General features: G+C 39.7%; 1 protein-coding gene across 2 annotated transcripts in view; it reads left to right on the forward strand.

Moving 5' to 3' along the window:
• The window catches only part of GTF3C3 (general transcription factor IIIC subunit 3), a 102242-nt gene that overhangs the window by 19170 nt on the left and 59896 nt on the right, over positions 1–23176 (forward strand). For both annotated transcript variants that reach the window (XM_030209743.1, XM_030209744.1), the window contains exons 4-8: positions 1608–1731; positions 3206–3397; positions 7194–7359; positions 9743–9890; positions 15180–15255. In XM_030209743.1, the coding sequence (XP_030065603.1) occupies positions 1608–1731; positions 3206–3397; positions 7194–7359; positions 9743–9890; positions 15180–15255 (706 nt within the window). The remainder of the gene's footprint in view (positions 1–1607; positions 1732–3205; positions 3398–7193; positions 7360–9742; positions 9891–15179; positions 15256–23176) is intronic.

Raw genomic sequence — 23176 nt, forward strand, 5'->3', positions numbered from 1 at the left:
GTAAAAACATTCCAGACAAGTTATACCTAAAAATGCGGAATTTTTCCAAGTCCATTTAATAGCGGTCTATGGACTTGTCCTTTAGGAATCTATCTAACCCCTTTTTAAACTCCGTCAAGCTAACCGCCCGTACCACGTTCTCCGGCAACGAATTCCAGAGTCTAATTACACGTTGGGTGAAGAAACATTTTCTCCGATTCGTTTTAAATTTACCACACTGTAGCTTCAACTCATGCCCTCTAGTCCTGACTAACACTGCCTCTGCAGTTCCCCCTGGTATAATAGCATCCAGCTCCAGACTTTGCTCCTTCTGTCTCGCTGCACCCTACGCCTGGAATAAACTTCCTGAGCCCCTACGTCTTGCCCCATCCTTGATCATCTCTAAATCTAGATTGAAAGCCCACATTGCTTTTGACTTCTAACCTCTCGCTTCTACCTACCCTCCTCTCCTCTTTCCTCTACACATTAATTGATTTGCTTGCTTTATTATTTTTTGTCTATTAGATTGTAAGCTCTTTGAGCAGGGACTGTCTCTTCTATGTTTGTGCAGCGCTTTGTAGCGCTATATAAATGCTAAATAGTAGTAGTCGTAATAACAAAGTCATGCTAGAGCCAGTGTCCACAAGCCCAGCCACCTGGGTCTGATTCACAATTACTGGTGTGCTGTAGTGTTGTGGAAACTCATTTGCTTCCTTGCTTGATGAATGACCAGTAACTTTTTGTTTCAACAACTGTGTGTGCCTCCTTCGTGGGACTGGAGTGACCCACGAAAGCTGCTAACTTTGGTGCAGAAACTGAAATGCTCTGTATTACAGGCTTGAGATTATCCGCTTTGAAATGTCCTGTACGCCCACACTGGTAACAAGAACGTTCATACATAAAGTCTTAGGTTTGCTGACAGTCTTTGAGGTTGAAGGGATATTTGGCTTAGGGCCCTGGCTGACCTTAGATCCCAGCTGCTGCAGATAAGAATGGCTTATCCATCTTCATTTCCATCTTTAACTCCTGCTCCTCACACCGCTATCGCTCTTGTCGTTCCTCTCGCAGCTGTCACTTTTCCTGTTCTTCTTGCTGCTACTGGAATTCATGCTCTTCACGCCGCTGTTCCTGTTCCTCGTGCTGCCAACTCATGGGCCTCTGCCCACAAGGGGTCAACTCTCGCCCCAGGAGAACTCTGCGCAGGCTGGTCCTGCAGCTCTTCCTCATTGAGGTTATCTGGAGAAAATGAGTTAAATTCAAATATGTCACATGTGCGATTGCCATATCAAAGAATGCAGTTTGTTTATCATGATTTTCATCTTGTAAAATCATGTGTGGTTGTCACGTTTAGTCCATTTGAACTTGATGAACTAGAAGTCAATAGACAAGATATGATGTAGGCACTACTTTTTTTTTTTTAATTGTATTGACTTAACACGTTTGTGAGTAGCTTTTAAAAGTTATACACCCTTCCTCAGATCAAGATAAAAATCGTAGGATCTTCTAATTAACTGGCTTTGAGGCTGAAGCTTTTGTCGCATTAAACCTCTGACTAGTACTGCTTCTTATTTATAATCTGCTTTTTTTCATCAGAAACCATAATGAGTTTTGTCCTTTCTAATATGCAGGAGAAGAGACCTAGAAGCAAGCTTCCAAGAGCTCTGAGAGGCCTCATGGGGGAAGCCAACATTCGTTTCGCCCGAGGAAAACATGAAGAAGCTATATTGATGTGCATGGAGATAATAAGACAAGGTAAGAAACTGTATCATTGCTGACAGTATGATCAAATCTGCAAGAATGTAGTCGGTGACAGCAGATACAGAAAATGATTAATCCAGTTTAGACACGGGCACATACAAAATCCTACATGCAACCCAACACCACCTCCCTCCCCCTCTTTTACTGTCTTTTCAATCCATTTTCAGCCACTATCCTTCACATCTGTCCCAAGCATGCCCAAGTCTGATAAAATGAAGGCCTCTGTTAGTAGGTCATTTTGGACCCTACTGTCTTCAGTTGGCTTCTCACAAAACCAGTACCCAAGCCAGCAGTCAATAATCCTACAACCAACAAGTTTAACTATATTTGGGGGGGGGGGGGGGGGGGAGAATCAGCCTCTTCATGATTTTAACTAGGGTCTGTGTAAAGGAATTAGCACCGTAGGCAAATCTTAACCTTTGTGCCCCTTCAGGTCTTAATATTGAAGCTCGACCGATCATGATCACCCCGATATTGCCTCTTCAAGAACAGTGCTATAAAAACACATAATTAGTGATCATACTTGAATGACTATGTCATAACAAAACTCTGTAAGCCACATTGAGCCTGCAAATAGGTGGGAAAATGTGGGATACAAATGCAATAAATAAATAGTAACACTTGCTATATATGTATATACATAATGAGGACAGTGTCCAAAAGCCATTTACAGGGGGTAAATGTGCTGTTTGGAAATTGCTCTCCCTCCCTGTGGGTGAAAGTACCTGCCTTTGGTTATTTGAGTTTGTGTGGCTCTCAGGACTTTTTTTTTTTGCTTTGATTGCAGATGCTCTTTACTGCCCTGGAGACGGTCTAGTGTGCCTAAATGGTTAAGCAAGCCTTCTAGCTCCAGTTCTGACTGAGTTGGAAACCCAAAAGAGCAGGAAGAAATTGCTGGATGAAAAAAAATGTATAAACCTTTATGTATCTGACCTACTGTAGCAGTGTTTCCTAAGTCCTGTCCTAGAGTACCCCCTTGCCAACCAGGTTTTCAGGATATCCACAATGAATATGCATCAACGTGATTTGCATACACTGCCTCCATCATATGCAAATCTCTTTCGTTCATATTCATTGTGGATATCCTGAAAACCTGACTGACAAAGGGGTACGCAAGAATTGGACTTGGAAAACAGTGTACTACAGCACAGGCGTTACCTGTGGATGCAAGTGCGTAGGACAGTGCTGTTAAAGGCTCCCCTTTCATATTCAGGAAAACCTCTGAAATGCTGTATTGCAGGAACAGTTTACGTGTAATGAAGTTTATGTAAGTTATGTTGTCTTATAAGTTTTGCTACAGAAGATACAAATTTGAACTTAAAATAATTGTGTTTTTATTTCAGTTTGCATGTGTTTCTTTCCGATGAAACAATGTAGAGCTTCAATGTATTTTGCCACATTGAGTGGCTAAAAAGATATTTTGATAAGTGTTATTAAAACTATATGTTACTGTTTGTCTTTTTGATAGCCCCTCTTGCGCATGAGCCCTTTTCCACTCTTGCCATGATTTATGAGGACCAGGGGGATATGGAGAAATCATTACAGTTTGAGCTAATTGCTGCACATCTGAACCCAAGTGATACCGAGGAGTGGGTCAGACTGGCAGAGATGTCTTTGGAGCAAGACAATATCAAACAAGCAATTTTTTGCTATTCCAAAGGTACTGCATTGTCTGTGTTTTCCTTTTGAGTCTAATACTAGAACTTTCATTTTACATGTACAATTACATTGATAATCTTGAGTCAAAAGTAAATCCCAACTCCTTTAAATTAATCTAAACAATATACACCTTGTCAAAAAATACTTGGGACCTCTGTCAGGGTATTGGTTGGGTTATTTAGTTTCCAGGAGACTAGAAGGAACAAAGGGGCCCTTTTCCTAAGCTGCGTAAAATGGGTCCTGCGCTAGCGGCAGCAGCCATTTTTTGCTGTGCGCCAGGGCACCTTTTACTGCAGCAGGTGAAAATTGGAAAAAATGAAATGGCTGTACAGTAAGCACTTGCTGCATGGCTATTTCAGAGAGATCACTTACCACCACCCATTGAGGCGGCGGTAAGGAATCCTGCGCTAACCCAGCGATAACCGGGCAGTGCACAGCACTACCTGATTACTGCCCTTTGGTAATATTTTTCCCTAATTAGTGCGTTGTGCTGGCAGTAGTTCTGGATTGGTGCACGGCAAGCCTGTTGCCGTGTGCCAACCCTTAAGTAAAAGGGCCCCAAAGTTTCTTGGAATGTTCTTCTATTGGTTGTATAGAGGAATGTCATAAAATAGAGGGTAGGGGGTGGAGTTGATAAAACTGTTAAATGTCTGATGATGGACTTTATCATGCTGTGATTACTTAGTTCATTTTGACCTTTGACTTTCTGTTCTATATTGTTGAAAGTATTTATTATGTGTTGTCATCAATAAAAACTTTGTGAAAAATAAAAATATTTGGGACCATATTATATTCTTGAAAATTATAACCATTTGATCAGGGCTGTCCAGGTATTATAGTAATCAGTCCAGTACTCTTATTTCAGAAAACTGTGTTTTGTATTTGAGTCCAGTTTAAATAATTATCCAGACATGAAATTAAAAGTCCCATTGTGACCAGAAGGTGTGTTTCACAACAAAAACAATGAAAGATTTTCACTTATCTCCAATTTTATCTGCAAATCCACAAGTCCGATATGTTTATGTTTTGAGTGACTATCTGTTTCAGGGACAAATGTAATCTGATGGTAGCACTGAGGGGATTTTTAAAAGAACATCCAAAGAAGAAAAAGTACTAGGAGTCTTCAGAAGTGGGACAAAATCTTTATTCACACTACAGGTGTTCCATATATCATTAACCCGACACCGCCCGTGTCGGGTCAATGATATATGGAACACCTATAGTGTGAATAAAGATTTTGTCCCACTTGTGAAGGCTCCTAGTACTTTTTCCTTCTTTTTTTGTCTGGATTTTGGTTTGGTTGTTTGGACCCCCTCTTTTTTGTTGTTGCAAAAGAACATCCAAGTCAGAATTGGAACATCTTGATCATAATGTTCCAAAAAAAACTACATCCATTTTCGAACAGGAAAAATGTTGGAATTTTCTGTTCGAAAATACCTGAGAAAGATGTTCTTATGCTGAAAACATCCAAAATGAACAGCCATTTTCCAAAATGAAACGTCCAACATATGAATGTCAAAAAAACAGGTTCAAAAACATCTGGTACCATTTGTGCAAAAATGGACATACATGTCCTTGCAGAGCAGAGGGGCAGCCTAGTGGTCAGTTCAGAAGACTTTAAACAACAGGACTTGGGTACAAATTACACTTTAATTTCTTTATTTGTTATTGTGAGCTCTCCATGAACAGATAAAAACCTATTGTACATAGTTACATGACTAGTAGCCATCACTCTTGCAAATGCCTTATAAATTCAGGTACAGTTGGTATTTCTGTGTTCAAGGAGAGCTCACATATTTGTACAACAGTAAAAGAGTTAAAGTGGGAGTTAAACATGAGTCCTATTGTTCAAAGTGCATTGCACTGACCACTAGGCTACTCTGTACACTTGCTTGCTGCTTTATTAGGAATGGCCATAATACCTGAAGCTGTCATAGAACCCAGTATTCATTAAGAACATAACAATAGCCATACTGGGTCAGACCAATGGTCCAACTAGCTCAGTATCCTGTTTCCAGCAATGGCCAATCCAGGTTCTCAAGTACCTAGCAGAAACTCAAATAGTAGCAACGTTCCATGCTACCCATCCCAGGACAAGCAGTGGCTTCCCCATGTCTATCTCAATAGCAGACTATGGACTTTTCCTCCAGGCACTTGTCCAAACCTTTTTAAAACCCAGATATACTAACCACTGTTTACTACGTCCTCTGGCAAAGAGTCCAGATCTTAACTATTCATCGAGTGAAAAAATATTTCTTCCTACTTGCACTGGTCAAGGGAAGTTCTAATTTTATCATTCATAGCTGTTTTGAGCATTTCTGTGCTGTGTCTCTGTCAAAATCCTGCTTGTTGAAGGTAAAGAGCTGGAGTTTTGTCTAGAAAGTGAGAGAGCTGGTCAAAGACAATTTTCTCCAAAAGTTTAGAAAATAGAGGAAGGTTAGAAATGGGTCTAAAATTAGTAGGGCCAGCAGGTTCAAGATGAGTTTTTTTTTTTTTTTTTTAAATAGAGGGGTGACAACGACATGCATCCAGGAGGTAGGCACATGTCTAGTGTCAAGACTGATTTGTAAAAATGGCAAGAATAAGGAAAGATGTCCCCAGAGGCTTACAATCTAAGGTTTCCTTTTACTAAAGTTTAGCATGTTCTAATAGAATTAGTGCATGCTAAATGCTAAGAAGTCCATTTTATACCTATGGGCTTCTTAGCATTCTGCGAGCATTAAGCTTTAGTTTATACCTGAGGCAGAGAGTTAAGTGTGCTCAAGATCACAAGGAGCAGCAGCAGGATTTGAACCAGGCTTTCCCAGTTCACAAGTTCTATCCAGCTATGTTTCACTCTCGCACCCATGTCACTGTTTTTGCTTAGAAGTAAGTGGCTTGATGGAGCAAATTTGAGTGCATTACTAAAGAATGTAGCAGGAAAACTGAAACCCTATTATGTAATTTGTTATGGTGGAAAAAGCTTTTGTTTTATGTATTTTATTATTTATTTATAAAATATATACCCTGCGCCATCTACAATTTTGGGCGGTTTGCAAAATTACATTGTAATAATTTTCATATAAAAACACATAAAATGTAAATAAAACCATCACATTAATATACAAACATTATACAATAGCCTTAACTTGCTGGAGTAAAAATGCCTTTAACTACTACTTAAAAGGAAAATCAATTGTGTATTACGTACAAACATTATATAGTAGCAAAAGCTTGCAGAAATAAAATGTCTTTAACTGTTTCCTGAATGGGAGAATCAATTGTGAATCACATGAATGCTGTGGCAAACTATTCCATAATTTGGGTGCTGCAATCTTAAAAATCTTCTCCCTATACATGTCAAGTCTCACTTGATGAAAAGATGGTACCTTAAGAAATTTTGATTCTGAGATCTCATAGTGTGAGTAGGGGTATAGACCTTCAAAGAACTAGCTAAACAGGTTGGAGACTGATCATACAATAACTTGAACAACAACAAGACAGTTTTAAAATTGATCCACCAATGGAGCTGTTTCAGATAAGGTGAGATATGTGAAAATCAAGAACAACCCACAATCAACCGAGCTGTGGAATTCTGTGCAATACTCGGAGAGATCTACTGGATAGTCCTAAAAATAATTAGGTCATCCCAGGAAATATTGGTGTTCATCAGGGCCCTATGTACACTTCTTGAAGTACCGTCTGACCTATGTCTGGGGAGCAATATGTTTTTGGACAGTTGTACACCATGTAAAGCTAATTGCTTGTTCATTTTTTATTGTTAGTGAACTTGTCTGCCATTTGCATTGTGTTCACAGCTGTTAAGTACAGTCCCACCAATGTGCGTTATCTGTGGGAGAGGTCCAGTCTATATGAGCAGATGGGAGAGCATAAGTTGGCTATGGATGGGTACAGACGGATCCTAAATCTTTTATCCCCTTCTGATGGTGAACGCTTCATGCAGTTAGCTAGGGATATGGCAAAGTAAGTAATCCTTGCACCAAGTGTCACACTGCATGTACAATACCTGCAACTAAAAAAAGGCAAAATAGGTTTAATATCAGAAAACAAATAGCACAGTTTTGTTAAAAATTCTCTTGTTGGCTAAATGCATTATTCAGATCAAGCAATATCAATAATTACAATATCCGGAAAGAATTTCACTGTCTGGCTTTGTCATCTGATGGATCTTAGGTTCGGTTTGTGCTTTTTGGGTGGTCTTTGAGTGTTTCAGGGCAACAGGTGTGTATCTTTTGGCTTTTTAGACATGACTTTGGCTCATAAGCTGAAGAATAAGACAACTTTTTAAATTTTTTTATCCTTTGTTAGCTATTTGGAGTATTGGAAAATTTGGTGGCAGAACCTTGGGGGGGGGGGGGGGGGGGGGGGGGAGGCGGCGGCGGAGTTGACTGAGGGAATTAAATATGGGATCTTGTATGCCCAGGAAGTGTCCTAGGTTGGATTAAATCTTTCTTGAACTCTGGGCAGTTTAAGGTATATTAGAAAGGGAAGGAATATAATTTGAAAATGCTGAAATATGGTGTTCTGCCTTCTCATTCCTGTTTTATATGTGTTGCTTCTAACTTTGTCTTTTTGCATCCTAAATCTGCATTGTGTGATTTATTCTGGTGACATTCAAGTGTTTTTGCTAGCTGATTCATTTTCAGATGTTGCCAAGTTTGTGAATCAGGTTTCCTGCAGTAGGTGAATGGATGGAAGTTGACCTTTAGAAACAAAAAAGAATTAGGGGCCCTTTTACCAAGCCGCGTAAGCGTCTACGCACACCCAATGTGCGCCAAAATGGAGTTACTGCCCGGCTACTGCATGGCTCTTGCGGTAAATTCATTTTTGGCGCACGTCTGAAAATAAATTTTATTTTCGGACGTGCGCCAAGTGGCATTTGACGTGCGTAGGTCATTACCGCCCGGTTACCACGTGAGTCTTTACCACTAGGTAAGGTTGCAGACCCAAAATGGACACGTGGCAATTTTGATTTTTGACGCTCGTCCATTTTCGGCAAAAAAAAAAAAAAAAAAGGCCTTTTTTTACAGGAGTGCTGAAAAATGGATCGTCATACGCCCAAAACCTGCGCCTACACTACTGCAGGCCATTTTTCAGCACACCTTAGTAAAAGGACCCCTTAGTTTTTGTATGTCCAAGTACCCTCTTTTAAAAGCCCTTATCTTTTTTATTGATGATGTTGAATTACTAATGTCTTCTCTAGTATGCAGTTTTAGGGGTACTTGTTGATCAGCATATATCCTTGTAGGAACAATTGAAGGTTGTAGTGAGGATTGCCTTTTTCCTTGGACAGATACAGTATATGTTTCCACTAGGAAATTTTCATACCATTCCCCAAACCATGTTTTTGAGTAGCCTTGATTTACTGTCATGATGTTTAACTAGGCCTCCTTGCCACACATGTCTACTTGTTAAAGCAGACCCATGTAGAAAAGTAAAATAATATTTATTCAATGCAGATACATAATATCAGAATATACATAATAAGAACAGCATACAATTCTTCTCTAACCACCCAATATGGCCATGTTTCACCCTCACAAGGGCTGCGTCAGGGGCTTAAGATAAAACCAGCAGGGGGCTAATGCAAGGGCATTGAGGGAACAAGGTAGAAAAAAGCAGAGTAACGAGTGGATTCCAAGCGGGATATGTGGACTGAGGGAGCAGAAAGGGATTAGAGAGGATAGGAAGAGATATAGGGGAAAATGAGGGAGGTAAGGCAGGTGGGGGGAATCGAGGTGCAGAGCCTTAAAAGCCAAAATAAAACCCTTGAATTAAATCTGAAAGAATTTTTTTTTTTTCATTTTTGCCTGGCAGCAACTTTCCTTCTATTGTGAGGAACAGAAATGCTCGCTTCAAAAGGACAGCAGCCAGTAGAGGTAGTGATAATCTCCCAAGAGCGCTCATAGGGGGCCCTTTTACTAAAACTTAACATGCGATAATGGAATTAGCATGCGCAAAATGCTTCATGTCCTGTTTTATACTTGTGGGGGCCACGTGCCACTTAGTACACGCTAATGTCCATTAGTGCATGCTACATTTTAATAAAAGAGCCCCATAGTTCCCAATAAGACTGGGGAAATGCTTCCTTTGAAATGCAGATCTGCTAGGACCATAGATTTTCAACTTTTGGCAACAGGAAGCAAGAGGAAAGAATCAACAGAGTCCATTACTTTATCAACAACCTGTTTTCTGGGAATTTGAATCCCTAGTTTTGCTCTTGAAAACAAATGACCAATTTACAGTAACAATTTTAATTTCTCTATCTGTTCACTGGTGAAATTCACTCCTCTCATATTTTACACTTTAGCAAAAGGCGTTCATCTTATATCTGATTTTTCCCTAGGAGTTACTATGAAGCCAGTGATGTGTCTTCAGCTATCAATGTAATAGAAGAAGCCTTCAGTAAACACCAGAGTCTTGTGGCAATGGAAGATATAAATATTGCCGCTGAACTATATATTTCCAACAGGCAATATGACAAAGCGCTTGAGGTAGGAGAATCTGATGTCTGCTTACTTAACCAGATGCCTGTTTTTGAATATATAAATATGTTTAGATGATGATCAGTGAATCTGAAACTAATCGGTTGTGGCCTGCACCATTGCTGAGGGATGTATGGCATTCTTTTATAATGTGAAAAGCTGTTTACTAAAATGTAGGGTTCCTATCACATTTTATCTCATAGATAGTACTTGAATTTCAGCTTTTGACTTGTGGAAAGTGTAGATTTCCGAGTCTTGTTTTCTCAGACTCCATTATGTTCAAACTTAAAATGTAACCTGCCTTTCTAGCTCCAGGACAATATAGAATGATCTGACCTACCTTTTGTGAATGATGAGGCCACTATTGAAACTTAGTTGATTATAGGCACCTATTTTCAAAGTTAAGCCTGTTATTGATTTGCTAAACCCCTATTTTACTTCAATCAACATGACCCCACCTTTGACCCTACCCACTTTTTAGGAACTTTTTTAGGTGCAGTGTTTCTAATATCATTACGAGCAGCTACAGTACTTGAGGACTGAAGGGTGGGCAATGTAATATGAAATTTTAAGAAGGGCTTACAGCTGACCTAGGAAGTTATAGACGGGGAGCCTGACTTTTATGGTAGGTAAAATAGTAGAAGCTATTCTGAAAAAAAATATTACTGGACATATGACTTGACATGGATTAATAGGGCAGAGCTAACATAGATTTAGCAAAGGGAAGTCCTGACTTATGTGATGTACTAGGTAGCCCTCCACTGTGTTTACATGAGGGAGGTCCAGAGCATGTAACAAAGCTTTGACGGTGAACTAACAAGAGACAAACACAGTAGCAGCGTGCATTTGTGTCCATCTGGTGAACTTAAAAAGCCAGATTTGCAAAGTATCAGAAAATGACAAGCAGAGAAGCTTACGCTAGGGAAGCTCCAGCCAGCCAAGCCAGAAGCATGAATTTAGGAGGAAAATCCATAAATAGGGAACACTGGAGGCTTAGTTGTCAGAATAAACTCAAAACTGTGCACAAGTACTTTTCCACTCTTGTAGTATTATCACAATGAACTCAAAAGGATTTTTTTGGACTTTTTTTCCAGGAGGAAAAGACCTCAGAAGCCTAACGTACTCAGTGCCACAGCACAGACAATTTTAAGCACTTAACAGGGTTCTATGCTCAATCATTGGTCAAAAACCTCTGTTTTTTTTTTTTTTTTTTGTAATTTTGCAGTTAAAAACTATTAGATTCAATTATCAAACATCAAACGGAGGTTTTTGACCAATGATTGAGCATATAGCGCCAGTTAAGTGCTTAAAATTGTCTGTGCTGTGGCACTGAGTACGTTAGGCTTCTGAGGTCTTTTCCTCCTGGAAAAAAGTCCAGAAAAATCCTTTTGAGTTCATTGTGATAATACTACAAGAGTGGAAAAGTACTTGTGCACAGTTTTAAGTTGAGTTTATTCTTACATACTTGTGCAATAGTTTGTGTATGAAGTGGGCTTAGTTGTCAGACCAGTAATAAACATATGAACTTGCTCTTTATTTATAGACTAGTAAAAAAGGCCCGTTTCCGAAACCAATGAAACGGGCGCTAGCATGTGGTTTTTTTTTGTGTGTATGTGTCACAGAGTTATTTTGTGTGTGTGAGTGTGCGGTGTGTGTGCAGGTTGTTGATGTGTGTCTTTTTTTGTTTTGTTTTGTTTTTTGCTTGGGGGTTGGGGGATGTGCTGTGCTGGCAAAGTGGGTTGGATTGGTGTGTGGCTTTGAGGGTGTGTTTCTGTTGTATTGTGTGTGTGTGGTTTTGTCTGTCAAGGAGGTTTGTGGAGGGGGGTCTTTCTGTTGGTGAAATGTAAATGTGGTTGTAGGGGGGTCAGCCTTTGTTGAGTGTTGTTTTTTTTTTCCATGTTTTTTTTTTTTTTTTGTGTTGTGCTGAGGCAGCAGTGTTGTTTTAGATGGGCGGAAGGTAGAGGAGCACGTTCTTTGTCGGTATTTTTTGGCCGTTTCAGGGCTGCTGTAGGGGAATGCTGGAAGAGAAATGTGCTGTTGGAAGCAGCGCCATCCTTTTCCATTGGGCTGGGGTTCTGGGCATCCTGGAGGTGGGTGACGGCTTGCCTGAGGACGGGCATGGTTGTTTTAAGTTGGCGGAAGGGAGAAGAGCACGGTCTCGGGCCATCGGGGGGTGATCCGGTATGTTTGGTCCATTTCAGGCCGGCTGCAGGGGAATGCTGGAACATTTATGCGCTGCAGGAATCAGCGCCGTCTTTTTCCGGGTGCTCGGGGAATCCCCGAGGTGGGAGACAGCTTGCCTGAGGCTGGGGATGGTTGGGCACGTCCTTGGCCGCTTCGGCAAAAAGGGAAGAGGAAGGGGGTGGGGAGTTACCTGCAGCCGCCTGAGAAACCATGTATTCTTTGTTTGTTTTGTATTATTAGTTTGCATTTCTGTTGAAGAAAGAGTGGATGCCTTTCGAATGATGGAGGTGGTGCGTCGGTGTGCGGTTGTTTCGTTAGTTTGGCAGCCAGTCTCCAGCGATTCCTAGGCAGGGAAGGAGTACTCCTCCCCCTTCCTTGGTCGCTGTTTGCTGCTGGCTGGGTCACGGGTAATCCTTCCAGCTGGGCCGCAGCTTGTCCTGTTCGCCCACGTCCCAGATGGTGACGGGCACGTTGTTTTCCGGCTCCTCTGACTCCATGTCAAGCGATCCCAAATATAGTCTGTGCTATAGGCCCTCTGGCACTCTTCAGTACTGGCATTAGGCATTTAAAAATTTCTCCCCCACTCCCCCGGTCTATTTTTGCACATACCCACAGCAGGAATATTCTTCTCTCGTTCCAGCGGTGGTTCTGTGCTCTCCATGCTGCACAGATAATGAGCCATTCTGCTGGGGAATGCTCCTCCCTTATTGTCACGTAGTTTCCTCTGATTGGTCCGTCTTACGTTGCCTGGGAACGGTGTTGTGATGGTCCTTTGTGTTTCAGAATGTTGAGGGTGTTTTTTCTGATTGGTCCGTCATGCGAGGGTGGGGCAGAGAGACATGGTCAGTGTTGTGGCTTCACCACCATGAATCCATGAACCCTTCAGTGAGTGACTGAGTGACTTCAGAACGTTGTCTTCAGAACGTTGAGGGTGAGTTTTATTATAGTAGATAAGGAATTGCCAGTGTCTGGGGCAGAGACAAAGGAATAATATGTATGCTGAGTGAAGTGTTCTGACTAAAAGTCAAATATTGAGTATTGTTGAATATTGCCAGGTAGCTGTGAGAGGACTGGGGAAGTAGCCATTTTATTAGAATTGGATGTAGTTGCACAGGGCTGTACTTAGGTTTTAATGTTTGTAATGTTTGGAGACAATCAAACTAGGAGGAACAACTGAAAATGCTCCATTTTTTTTTGCATATATTTTGCGTTGTGTATAGAGACAAACAAGCTGGAAGCAGTATCTGAACAGTTGTGTTTAGAAAAGCTTCAAAGACCACAATAAACACTCTGCACGGATACTGTTTTTTAAATTTGCAGCATAGAGAACGAATAAATTTCAAAGTCCACACACTGATCCACAAGATCCTCCACAGAGAATCTCCAAGTTACATGACCAATCTAATCGACCTTCCAGCCAGGAACGGGTCCAAATCTTCTCGAACATATCTTAATCTTCACCTTCCTAATTGCAAAGGTCTCAAATACAAAACCTATTACGCATCCAACTTCTCCGTTATAGGTAGCCAACTCTGGAACGCCATACCAAGATATATCTGAACAACCAACAAACACCTGCCCTTCCAAAAGCTGCTGAAAACCTACCTCTTCAAACAAGCCTATCCAAACAACCCAACTTAATTTACGAACCTAATCCACACCACTAACACTACCCATATTTCAATTCTTCCCCCCACACCTCTTCCTTTTGTCCTACTCTGTACAACTGTGTTATCTCTGTGATACCTTTACCCATACATTATAAGCCGCACTAAACCTGCTATCGAGCGGGAAAGAGCGGGGTATAAATGCTACAAATAAATAAATTTATGGCAACTAATCCAATATCATTATATTGACTCAAGACCTCGGTGGTGACTTGTTTTACATGAGTATCCCTAACTCATGACTCGCCAATATCATCATCAGTGTATCTCACATTTTTTTGACCAAGAACAACTGTGTAATCTTTTTATTGTATTTAGAACTAATTCTAAAAGAGGCATATAAAGATTTTTTTTTTTTTAGAAAGTTTTTAACTTAATTTTTTAATGTTATGTTTTTGTTTTCTAGAATTAAGGACCAGCCTTTGAAGCAGTGATTGTGAAACATGGCCTATCTTGAGGTTTTGAATTGCTCTTATTAAGGCAAATATAAGTTAACAAGTTTTTTTCTAAAACATTTTTTTATATGACTCTCTTTTAGAATTGGTTCTAAATTAAAAAAAAAAAGTTCCTTGTCAAATAAAAGTGAAATACAGACTGATGTCAATATTGGTGGGTCATTAGTTAGGGATACTCATGTGAAATGAGTCACCGCTGAGGTCTTGAATTAATATAGTGATATTGGATTAGTTGCCATAAAGGTTATCTATTGATGCAAATTAGAAAATAGTATCAGTGCAGAGTGTTTATTGTGGTCTTTGATTGCTCCCGCTGTGACCTTATAAAGTGTGATTCATTTAGGAAAGCTTTATAGGCAGCTTATGAATCTGTTAAGCCTGCTTTGTGCTGTGCAAAGAAAAGATGTATATACTAAGATAAACTAAAGGTGAGAGTGTATGAAGAATGAACTTGCAAAAGTTCACTGTAAATCTTAATTAGGAAGTAATCTGTTTAAAGCCATGAGCTGTGGGCTCACTGTAGAAAGCCACAAGATGGAAGTTGCTGTAGAAAGCTACAAGCCTTCTTTAAAGGTACAACAAACGTTGGTCTATTTAATGTTATTGTTTAAGGAAAGCACTATGGATAAAGTTGTGCAAGTGGCACCCACCCAATTATTCTAATCCTTGTGTCACATGGCTGAGAATCATATTCCAGCACTTCATCTAGAACTGTACATTCATTACTACTACTACTATTTAGCATTTCTATAGCGCTACAAGGCATACGCTACGCTGCACAACATTCATGAACCCTGAATCCAGCCATTCTTAAGTGATGACTACAGCTCCCTCCAGCTGGGGCTAAGTGCTGCCTCTGCAGCATCCCCGACCAAACCAGTGATCTTCTACAAAGCAATGCATTGCTTAGGCCAGCCAAACCTAGGTTTATTTAATTGAAAGCCATCTGTTATTTGAATCAAATAAAACTGAATTTTATTTTTGTTTGATAGGTCATAACACAGTTTTCTGGAGTTGAACTTAAAAAAAAAGCAGTATCAGAGCCAAGCACTTCAGAACAGACTAAAGGTACCTAGAATATCCGGTGCATTGCATAAGTGTTAATTCATATACTGGTGCTGGTATTTTTGCTTTGCAGCTAGATGGGCAGTGGTAACTGTCCAATGGATTTTTCTGAGAAGTTGTTTGTCTTATATTTGACCATATATTTCAGACTGTTTAATTCAAGCATTGTCAAGCCTTATGGCTCCTGTTTAATTTTTATGTTGTTCATTTCTGTTGTACAGCCCATAATTGTTTGAGGTCCAGTTTAAACATGATTGATCAGATGTTAGGAACTTCCATCTAGTGACGCAAAATCTGAATATTCCTATTATAGTTTCTTGGATCAAAAGTCCTTCGCAGTGCTTCATTTTTTAAAACCCTTCATTAAAGGGTAATTGTAGCTGAAGCTAGAAATTGAAGATAATTAATCCAGAGGGCTAATAGTAATTAGTTTTTGCAGAAAACATACATGTGCTGTCTTTCCTTTCCTTTTTCTTTCCTTTTTATTTCTGTACCAGTCTTATAATAATACAGTAGTATTAAATTGTTCCTTTTACATACCAGCTCACTCAACAATTCAAATGGATTTTCATCATAGAACTCCTCTCTTCACCTAAGAGCTTCACTCTCCCCCACCTTGACCAATCCAGTATTTTCCAATAACTTTCCCATAGGTGTAATAAATCACACTGGAGGAAAGATCATTGAGTGAATTCCTTCAAAAAGGTGGTAAATACTAATAAATAAATTAAGGTGAGCAGTGAATGCTACCCACAGCCCTCCAGCTTCTGCTTTTCTGCTAGACTCTCTCAAGCCTATCCACATTATCCTAAAACTGAGCTGCCAGTCGCATCATTTCATACACACGGTGCAATTTACCTTTCATTATCTCAATGAAATCTTCCTTGTCTGGCTCTAAACCTGTGCAGTAGTCAATCTGGTAGTAGTGTTAATCCATTTTATCAATTCTACCTCTTCCTTGTCTAATCTCAACATTGGCCTGTTCAGTAGTTGGCATCCTTAAAAAAACTTGCACCAATGAACAATCCCACGATACATCCTATTAGACTCTATTCCCCACATTCACCAATGAACAATCCCACGATACATTCTATTAGTCCCCTTCACCACCCCCCCCACATCCCCTCCAATATGATTTGTCCCTATCCTGACAAATTATTGCTACCCAGTATACTGTATAGTACCATTAGAGAGATTTTTAACCATGTTCCAGTATATTGGCTACCAAGCACCTTTTGTAAGGCCCACAGTTGAGCTGTCCTTTTCCTATCTGTGTTTCAATATTCTAATTTGAATGTTAAATCTTCCACCTCCCCTTAATCCATGATTTCAGTTCTGGATTGTCTTGGGTGCTTAAGCCTGTGTACAATCTAGATATTGCCCCTTGTGTAAGCTATCTGAATTTCCTCTAGGGCAGCTACTGTCCATGCTTCCTTCCTCAGATAATGAGACACCTGCAAATAATGGAAGTGATCCCTCTTATCCAACCCATATTTATTGACCAGGTCCTCAAAATCCTCTACTTGCTTATCTTTCTTCAGTTGTCTCAGGGTCTCCAAAATTGCTCACTTTTTAAAGCTGGTGGTCTACAATGACACCTAGACAGTTTTTTGAGTGCTGACTCCTAAGGTTGACCCTAGCATCAGGTAACTGTGATTTGGATTATTCTTCCCAATGTGCATCACTTTGCATTTGTTTACATGAAATTTCATCTGCCATTTTGGATGCTCAGCCTTCCAGTTTCCTAAGGTCTTCCTGCAATTTTTCACAATCCGCGTGTGTTTTGACAACTTTGAGTAGTTTTGTGTCATCTGCAAATTTACGGCCCGCGTAGATTCCGTTGTAGTAGTCTGCATGGCTCAGTACCATTGTTTGTATCAAGTTTTGAAATATTTCCCTCGGGAGGAATGGTTTCACACGCTTAAGTTTCCACATTGAGTAGAACATTTTCTTTATGGTGGAATTTGCTTGATTCTCTAGTGAGAGATTCCGGTCGATTATTACTCCAAGGATTTTCAGATGGTCTGCAATAGGAAGGGTGTGGCCTGGGATGTTAATATTTGTGGATTTGTATGTGTTATATTGTGATGAGATTGTTAGACATTGTGTTTTTTCTGTGTTGAGTTTTACTACTACTACTACTACTTAGCATTTCTATAGCGCTGCCAGGGTTACGCAGTGCTGTACAAGTTTAAACATGGGGAAGGACAGTCCCTGCTCAAGAGAGCTTACAATCTAAAGGTTACAAACTATGTAGTCAGTGTAGGTATCATGAATGGGGAAGGTGGTTAGGCGCCAAAAGCAAGGGAGAAGAGATGGGCTTTGAGTAAGGACTTGAAAATGGGCAGGGAGGGCGCATGGCGTATGGGCTCGGGAAGTCTGTTCCAGGCATAAGGTGATGCGAGGCAGAAGTTTTAGTTGGAATGTGTTTGCCCATGAGTCCATGATGTTCAAACTGAGCTTGATTTTATTGGAGATTTCTGCCAGGTCGTGTTTGTAGGAGATATATATAGTGACGTCATCTGCATATATAAATGGCTAAGGATTTGGCTAGTGGGGTCATCATGAGATTGAAAAGGATTGGTGGTAGTGGGGATCCTTGTAGTACTCAGCAGACTGGTTGCCAAGGTGATGATATGTTTGTACTATCTTTCACTTGGTAGGTTCTTGTGGTTAGGAAGCCTTTTATCCATTTGAGTATGTTTCCGCTGATTCTAAAGTAGTCAGGGAGTCTTAGTAGTATGTTGTGATTGACCATGTCGAATGCACTGGACATGTCAAATTGTAGTAGAAGTATGCTTTTACCTATTGCTATTTCCTGCTTGAATTTAGTTAAGAGGGTAAGTAGTACTATTTCGGTGCTGTGTAAGGGACGGAATCCTGATTGTGATTCGTGTAGTATTGTGAATTTGTCTAAGTAGTCATTAATTTGTTTGGTTACCAAGCCTTCCATTAGTTTGACTACCAATGGGATGGATGCTACTGGACGATAATTGGTGATGCCATTTGATCTTTTCTTGGTGGCTTTTGGTATTGGGGTGAGTAGGATGTTGCCCTTTTCTTTAGGGAAGGTTCCATGTTGAAGTATGAAGTTTAAATGGGATGTGAGGTCTGTAATGAAACATCTTCTTCCGTAAAGACTGAAGCAAAGAATTCATTCAATCTGTCTGCTGTGGCCTTGTCCTCCCTGAGAGCCCCTTTTGGTCCTTCATGATCTAACAGTACCACGGGTTCCCTCACAGGCTTTCTGCTTCTGATGTACCTGAAAAAGGTGTTGCTGTGAGTTTTTGTATCCATGGCAAGTTTTTTTTTTTTTTCATATTCTCTTTTAGCCTTCTTTATCAGTGCTTTGCATCTAGCTTGACAGTACTTATGTTTCTTTTATTTTCTTTATTCGGATCTTTTTTCCATTCTTTGAAGTATGCTCTTTTGGCTCTAATAGCCACTTTCACTTCACCTTTTAACCACACTGGCTATTGTTTGCTCTTCTTTCCACCTTTGCTAATATGTGGAATACATCTGGTCTGGGCTTCCACAATGGTATTTTTAAATAATGTCCATGCCTGATTTGAAGTCCTAATCTTTGCGGCCGACCCTTTTGGCTTCTTTTTAATCATTTTCCTGATTTTGTCATAGTCACCCTTTCAAAAATTAAATGCTGCTATGGTAGATTTCTTTAGTGACTTCTCCAGATATCGACTCAAATTTGAGCATGATATGATCGCTATTTCCCAGTGCATCCAGCACCATTACCTCTCGTATCATGCCCTGCATTCCAGTAAAGACTAGATCTAAAATAGCTCCCCTTCTTGTCAGTTTTTGGACCAGTTGCTCCAAGAAGCAGTCATTTACTACTTATAAGAATTTTACCTCCCTAGCATTCCCTGATGTAGCATTTATCCAGTCAATATTGGGGTAATTGAAATCACCTGTTATGATAATGTTGCCCAATTTGCCAGCTTTCCTAATTTCTGTAAACATTTGTTCATCTGTCTGTTCGTTCTGTCCTAGCGGACAGTAGTACAGCCCTACCAGTATACTCTTTCCCTTCATACATAGAATTTCTATCCATAAGGACTCAACGCTGCTATCTGTTTCATGTAGAATATTTATTTTTTTTGACTCTATTCCCTCTTTAACATATAGTGCAACCCCCCCCCCCCCCAACTTGATCCGCTCTATTGCAATATAATTTGTACCCTGATAACACAGAGGGGCATAATCGAAAGGGATGCCCAAGTTTTTATTTGGGTTCTTCCAGACCAGTCCAGAGCCCACCCTTTTTGTCATGCAGAGTTTATGTTGAGTGGAATAGGGTAAGCTTTCCAGGATGTTTTTCTTTCTTCTCCTTCTCTTCATCAGTATAGCTAACAGAAGTTCTTATGTAACTTTAGCTTTGAATTGTCTGTTGATGGTTTGCTCTTAGAACTTGGGGAATTCTTACTGCCTTATTGCTTTGTTGTAATAAATAGTGACTGGCCAGGAAGCTGCACAGGATTCTTAAAGGATGACATCATAACTCATTAGTTCTCAGACTCTACCTGCTGGAAGGAAAGCATAAACCAAAAGTCTAGAGGGACACAAGGAAAGAAAATTAGCAGATAAGGTCTAAATTATCTATTTTCAGGACTGGAAAATCCCAGGAGTTAAATTACCTGGTACTTAAAATTTTGCATCTGATTCCTACATTTCAGTAGAACAAAAAGAGAATAAGCAAAAACAAAAAAAGTGCAAAATAAAAATACATAAAGAACAGAGCAAAATAGAGGGAGTAAGGCCTGCAAACAGAAACTATAGCATGAAGTAGTGAAAAAGAAGAAAAATTAGGAGTTAAGGTTCCCTGGCATCCTATGTTTTGTTTGGTTTTTAAACTTATTTTCACTCCTGGTTAGTAGTAATAAATATTGTAGTGTAATATGGCTCTTGTATCCCTCTAACTCCCACAAAAGTGGTTCAAAGTGGGTAACAAGAAATGAAAAAAAAAAAATTAACCCCTTAAATTTCTTAAATAAAAATGTTTTTACAAAAAGAATAGTAAGAAACCAAAAAATGCAATTCTAATGGAAGAGATGACCAAAAGAGGAGCTTGATAAATGAAAGAAGCCTCAAGTTAATGGTTGTATCTGACTTCTGAAACAACAAGGCAGAAACAAGCAAAATGGGTCTCTCGTTCTAATGAAACTGTTAACAGAAGGAAATGAAAAAAATCAGGAATATAAGCAGGAACAAAGCCATCAAACATTTTAAATATTATATAGGATAGTTTAAACAGAACATAAGCTTGAAATGGGAGCCAGTGAATAGAAAAAAGAGCTGAAGAACTATCCGATCTTTTAAGTCTTAATATCAATTTGGCTGCAGTGTTTTGCAAGATCTGTAGTTCTGAGCAAAGTTTAACAGTAATGGATAGATATACAGTAGTTAAAATGAGATAATACAGTAGCCTGCATTAAAGTAGCAAAATGTTGAGCATGAAAAAAATGACGATGTTGACGAAGCTTAAAAAATAAAACTTGTGAGATATGATTTACTTGAGGTTCAAAAGAAAGAGTGGTATCCAAGATGATGCCAAGAACCTTTGATGTTCTGTCATCCTTTAAAGAAAGATTATCAGAAATAGAGAATAAAGGACATAATCAATACTTCAATCCAACCAGAGAGGTTTAGTCTTATCAGTCTTCAATTTAAATCCGTGGATAAGACTATAGTTATTAATTTTAGAAATACAGGATGCCACCACTGATGAAATATCGCTCAGTCCCTTCTCAATTGGAATTAATAGAAACATATCATCAGCATAAGAGTAGTATTTTACACCTAGGGAGGAGAAACCAAAGTTCATCTGGGTCATATCAACGTTGAACAAGATGGGTGATAATGGGGAACCCTGTGGGACTCCACATGGTTGATACCAAGATTCTGAAAGCGTATCTCATTTTGACTCTTTAATGTCTGTGATCAAAAATTCTTTAAACCAATGTAATACAATATCTGAGATTCCAATAGAATTAAGCTTAAAAAGAAGAATATCATAATCAACTGTATCAAATGCAGCGGTGAGATCAGATTGTAGTAAAATAAGTGGAATACCTCTAGCCAGAGACCTGGCATCTGAAACGAGAGAAAGCAAGGCCAACTCTGTAGTGTGAAAAGATCAAAATCCAAATTGTAATGGACTTAAGCAATTGTGTTTATCCAGATAAGAAGTCAGTTGAGAGGCTACAATACTGGCTACCGGTCTAAAATTAGCTGGAAGCGTAGGGTCCAAATTAAATTTTTTAAGAATAGGAGTAAGAATGATTCCCCCCAATTCAACTGAGTAGAGGTCTTGTTGTAGTAGGGAGTTAACAAAAGATGTAAGCCAAATAATAATTAAAGATGTTATAAGTAATATAGATATGAAGGGCAACTGTCCAGTAAACAAGCAGAAGCTGAAAGTTTGGGTAATAAACCCTTAACTTCCATGGTACTAACCAGAGAAAAGGCATTCCAATGCTGATTAGCAGGAATAGATAAGGAAGTTTCAGAAGCAGAAATGGAAAAATCAACTACGGATTGTAAATCAGGTGGAACTAAGTTCCTAATTTTTAAATTATTTTTTTTCTGAAAAAAGATAGCCAGACAAGAAGAGGAAGGAAAACATTCTTCATCGGTATCTGAGACAGTATGTTACACTAAAGCCCTAAATAAGCCAAATAGCTTTTTAGAGAAGGAAAATGTACTTCCTGTAAGTGAAACGAAGTAAATTATTTTCGCCTGAAAAATAGCGGATTTATATATTTTCATAGCACTTTTCCACTCTAGTTAAAAAGGGAAAAATGGAGATCAGCTTATCATTACGCATACTTACAGGCTACACACTACATGCAAGGACCCACTTATGTAGGGTGCATGAAGAGGGAGGCCCATCCATTAGAGCTACTGTGTGTTGACTTTAAGACCACACGTGGGTTGATTGCCTCTTTATATCGACAAATAGGAGCCCGGTATAGACCCACTAACACACATAGAAAGAGGTGGGAACAAGAGTTACATTTCACACTGTCGGAGAAAAACTGGGAACAGTTGGAGAAAGGTATATTGAAATCTGTAAGATCAGTAGCTTTGCAGGAGAATGTAGTCAAAGTCTTTTATAGATGGTACTTTACGCTGGTAAGGTTACATCACATGTACCCGTCGGTGACAAGGTTGTGCTGGAGGCAATGTGGGGAGACAGGAACCATGGGACACATCTGGTGGACCTATCGTAAGGCGCAGGCGTACTGGAGGGGAGTCCAATGTAGGCTTCAAAAATGGGCAGGAGGGTCTGTACAGTGGCATCCCTTGATTTATATATTAGGGCATAGGCCTGAGGGTTTAAAGTCATACCAATGGATGTTGGTACGGGGAGCCTTGCACGCAGCCCGGATAAACCTGGCAAAACACTGGAGGGTTTTGAAGGTCCCCTCACTGACAGAATGGATCACGAAAGTGAAATATATATGTGAGATGGAGAGATTGACTGCTAAGAAAAGGAGAACCCTTCCTAAATGGGAACAAGTGTGGCTGCCATTTCTGAATGAGTGCTAACAACAACAGATGCTTGGTCTGGGAGAGGGGGGAGGGGGTTGTCCAGGGAGGGAGACTCGGGGGGGGGGGGGGGGGTGTAGAAGGGGAATTAAGTACGTGGGGGGAGGGTGGGAAGGGTTCTAATAAAATGGCTAAAAAATTGAAGTATACAATGTGTTATTGGGGGTCTGACGATTCTATAAGGTATTTTTATTGTATTTTGTTCGTGGTTCTGGTTGGCTCACTTGGAATACGATGTTTAGAGCCGTGTATAGCATATTATGTTTTATGTTTATTCTGCTCAATAAAGACTTCTAAAAAAAAAATGGAGATCAGCTTGGTGGCTTAGATGGTATGTGCATTACCATGCAGAAGG

This window comes from Microcaecilia unicolor, chromosome 7 (assembly GCF_901765095.1).
Source record: "Microcaecilia unicolor chromosome 7, aMicUni1.1, whole genome shotgun sequence".
Taxonomy (NCBI): Eukaryota; Metazoa; Chordata; class Amphibia; order Gymnophiona; family Siphonopidae; genus Microcaecilia; species Microcaecilia unicolor.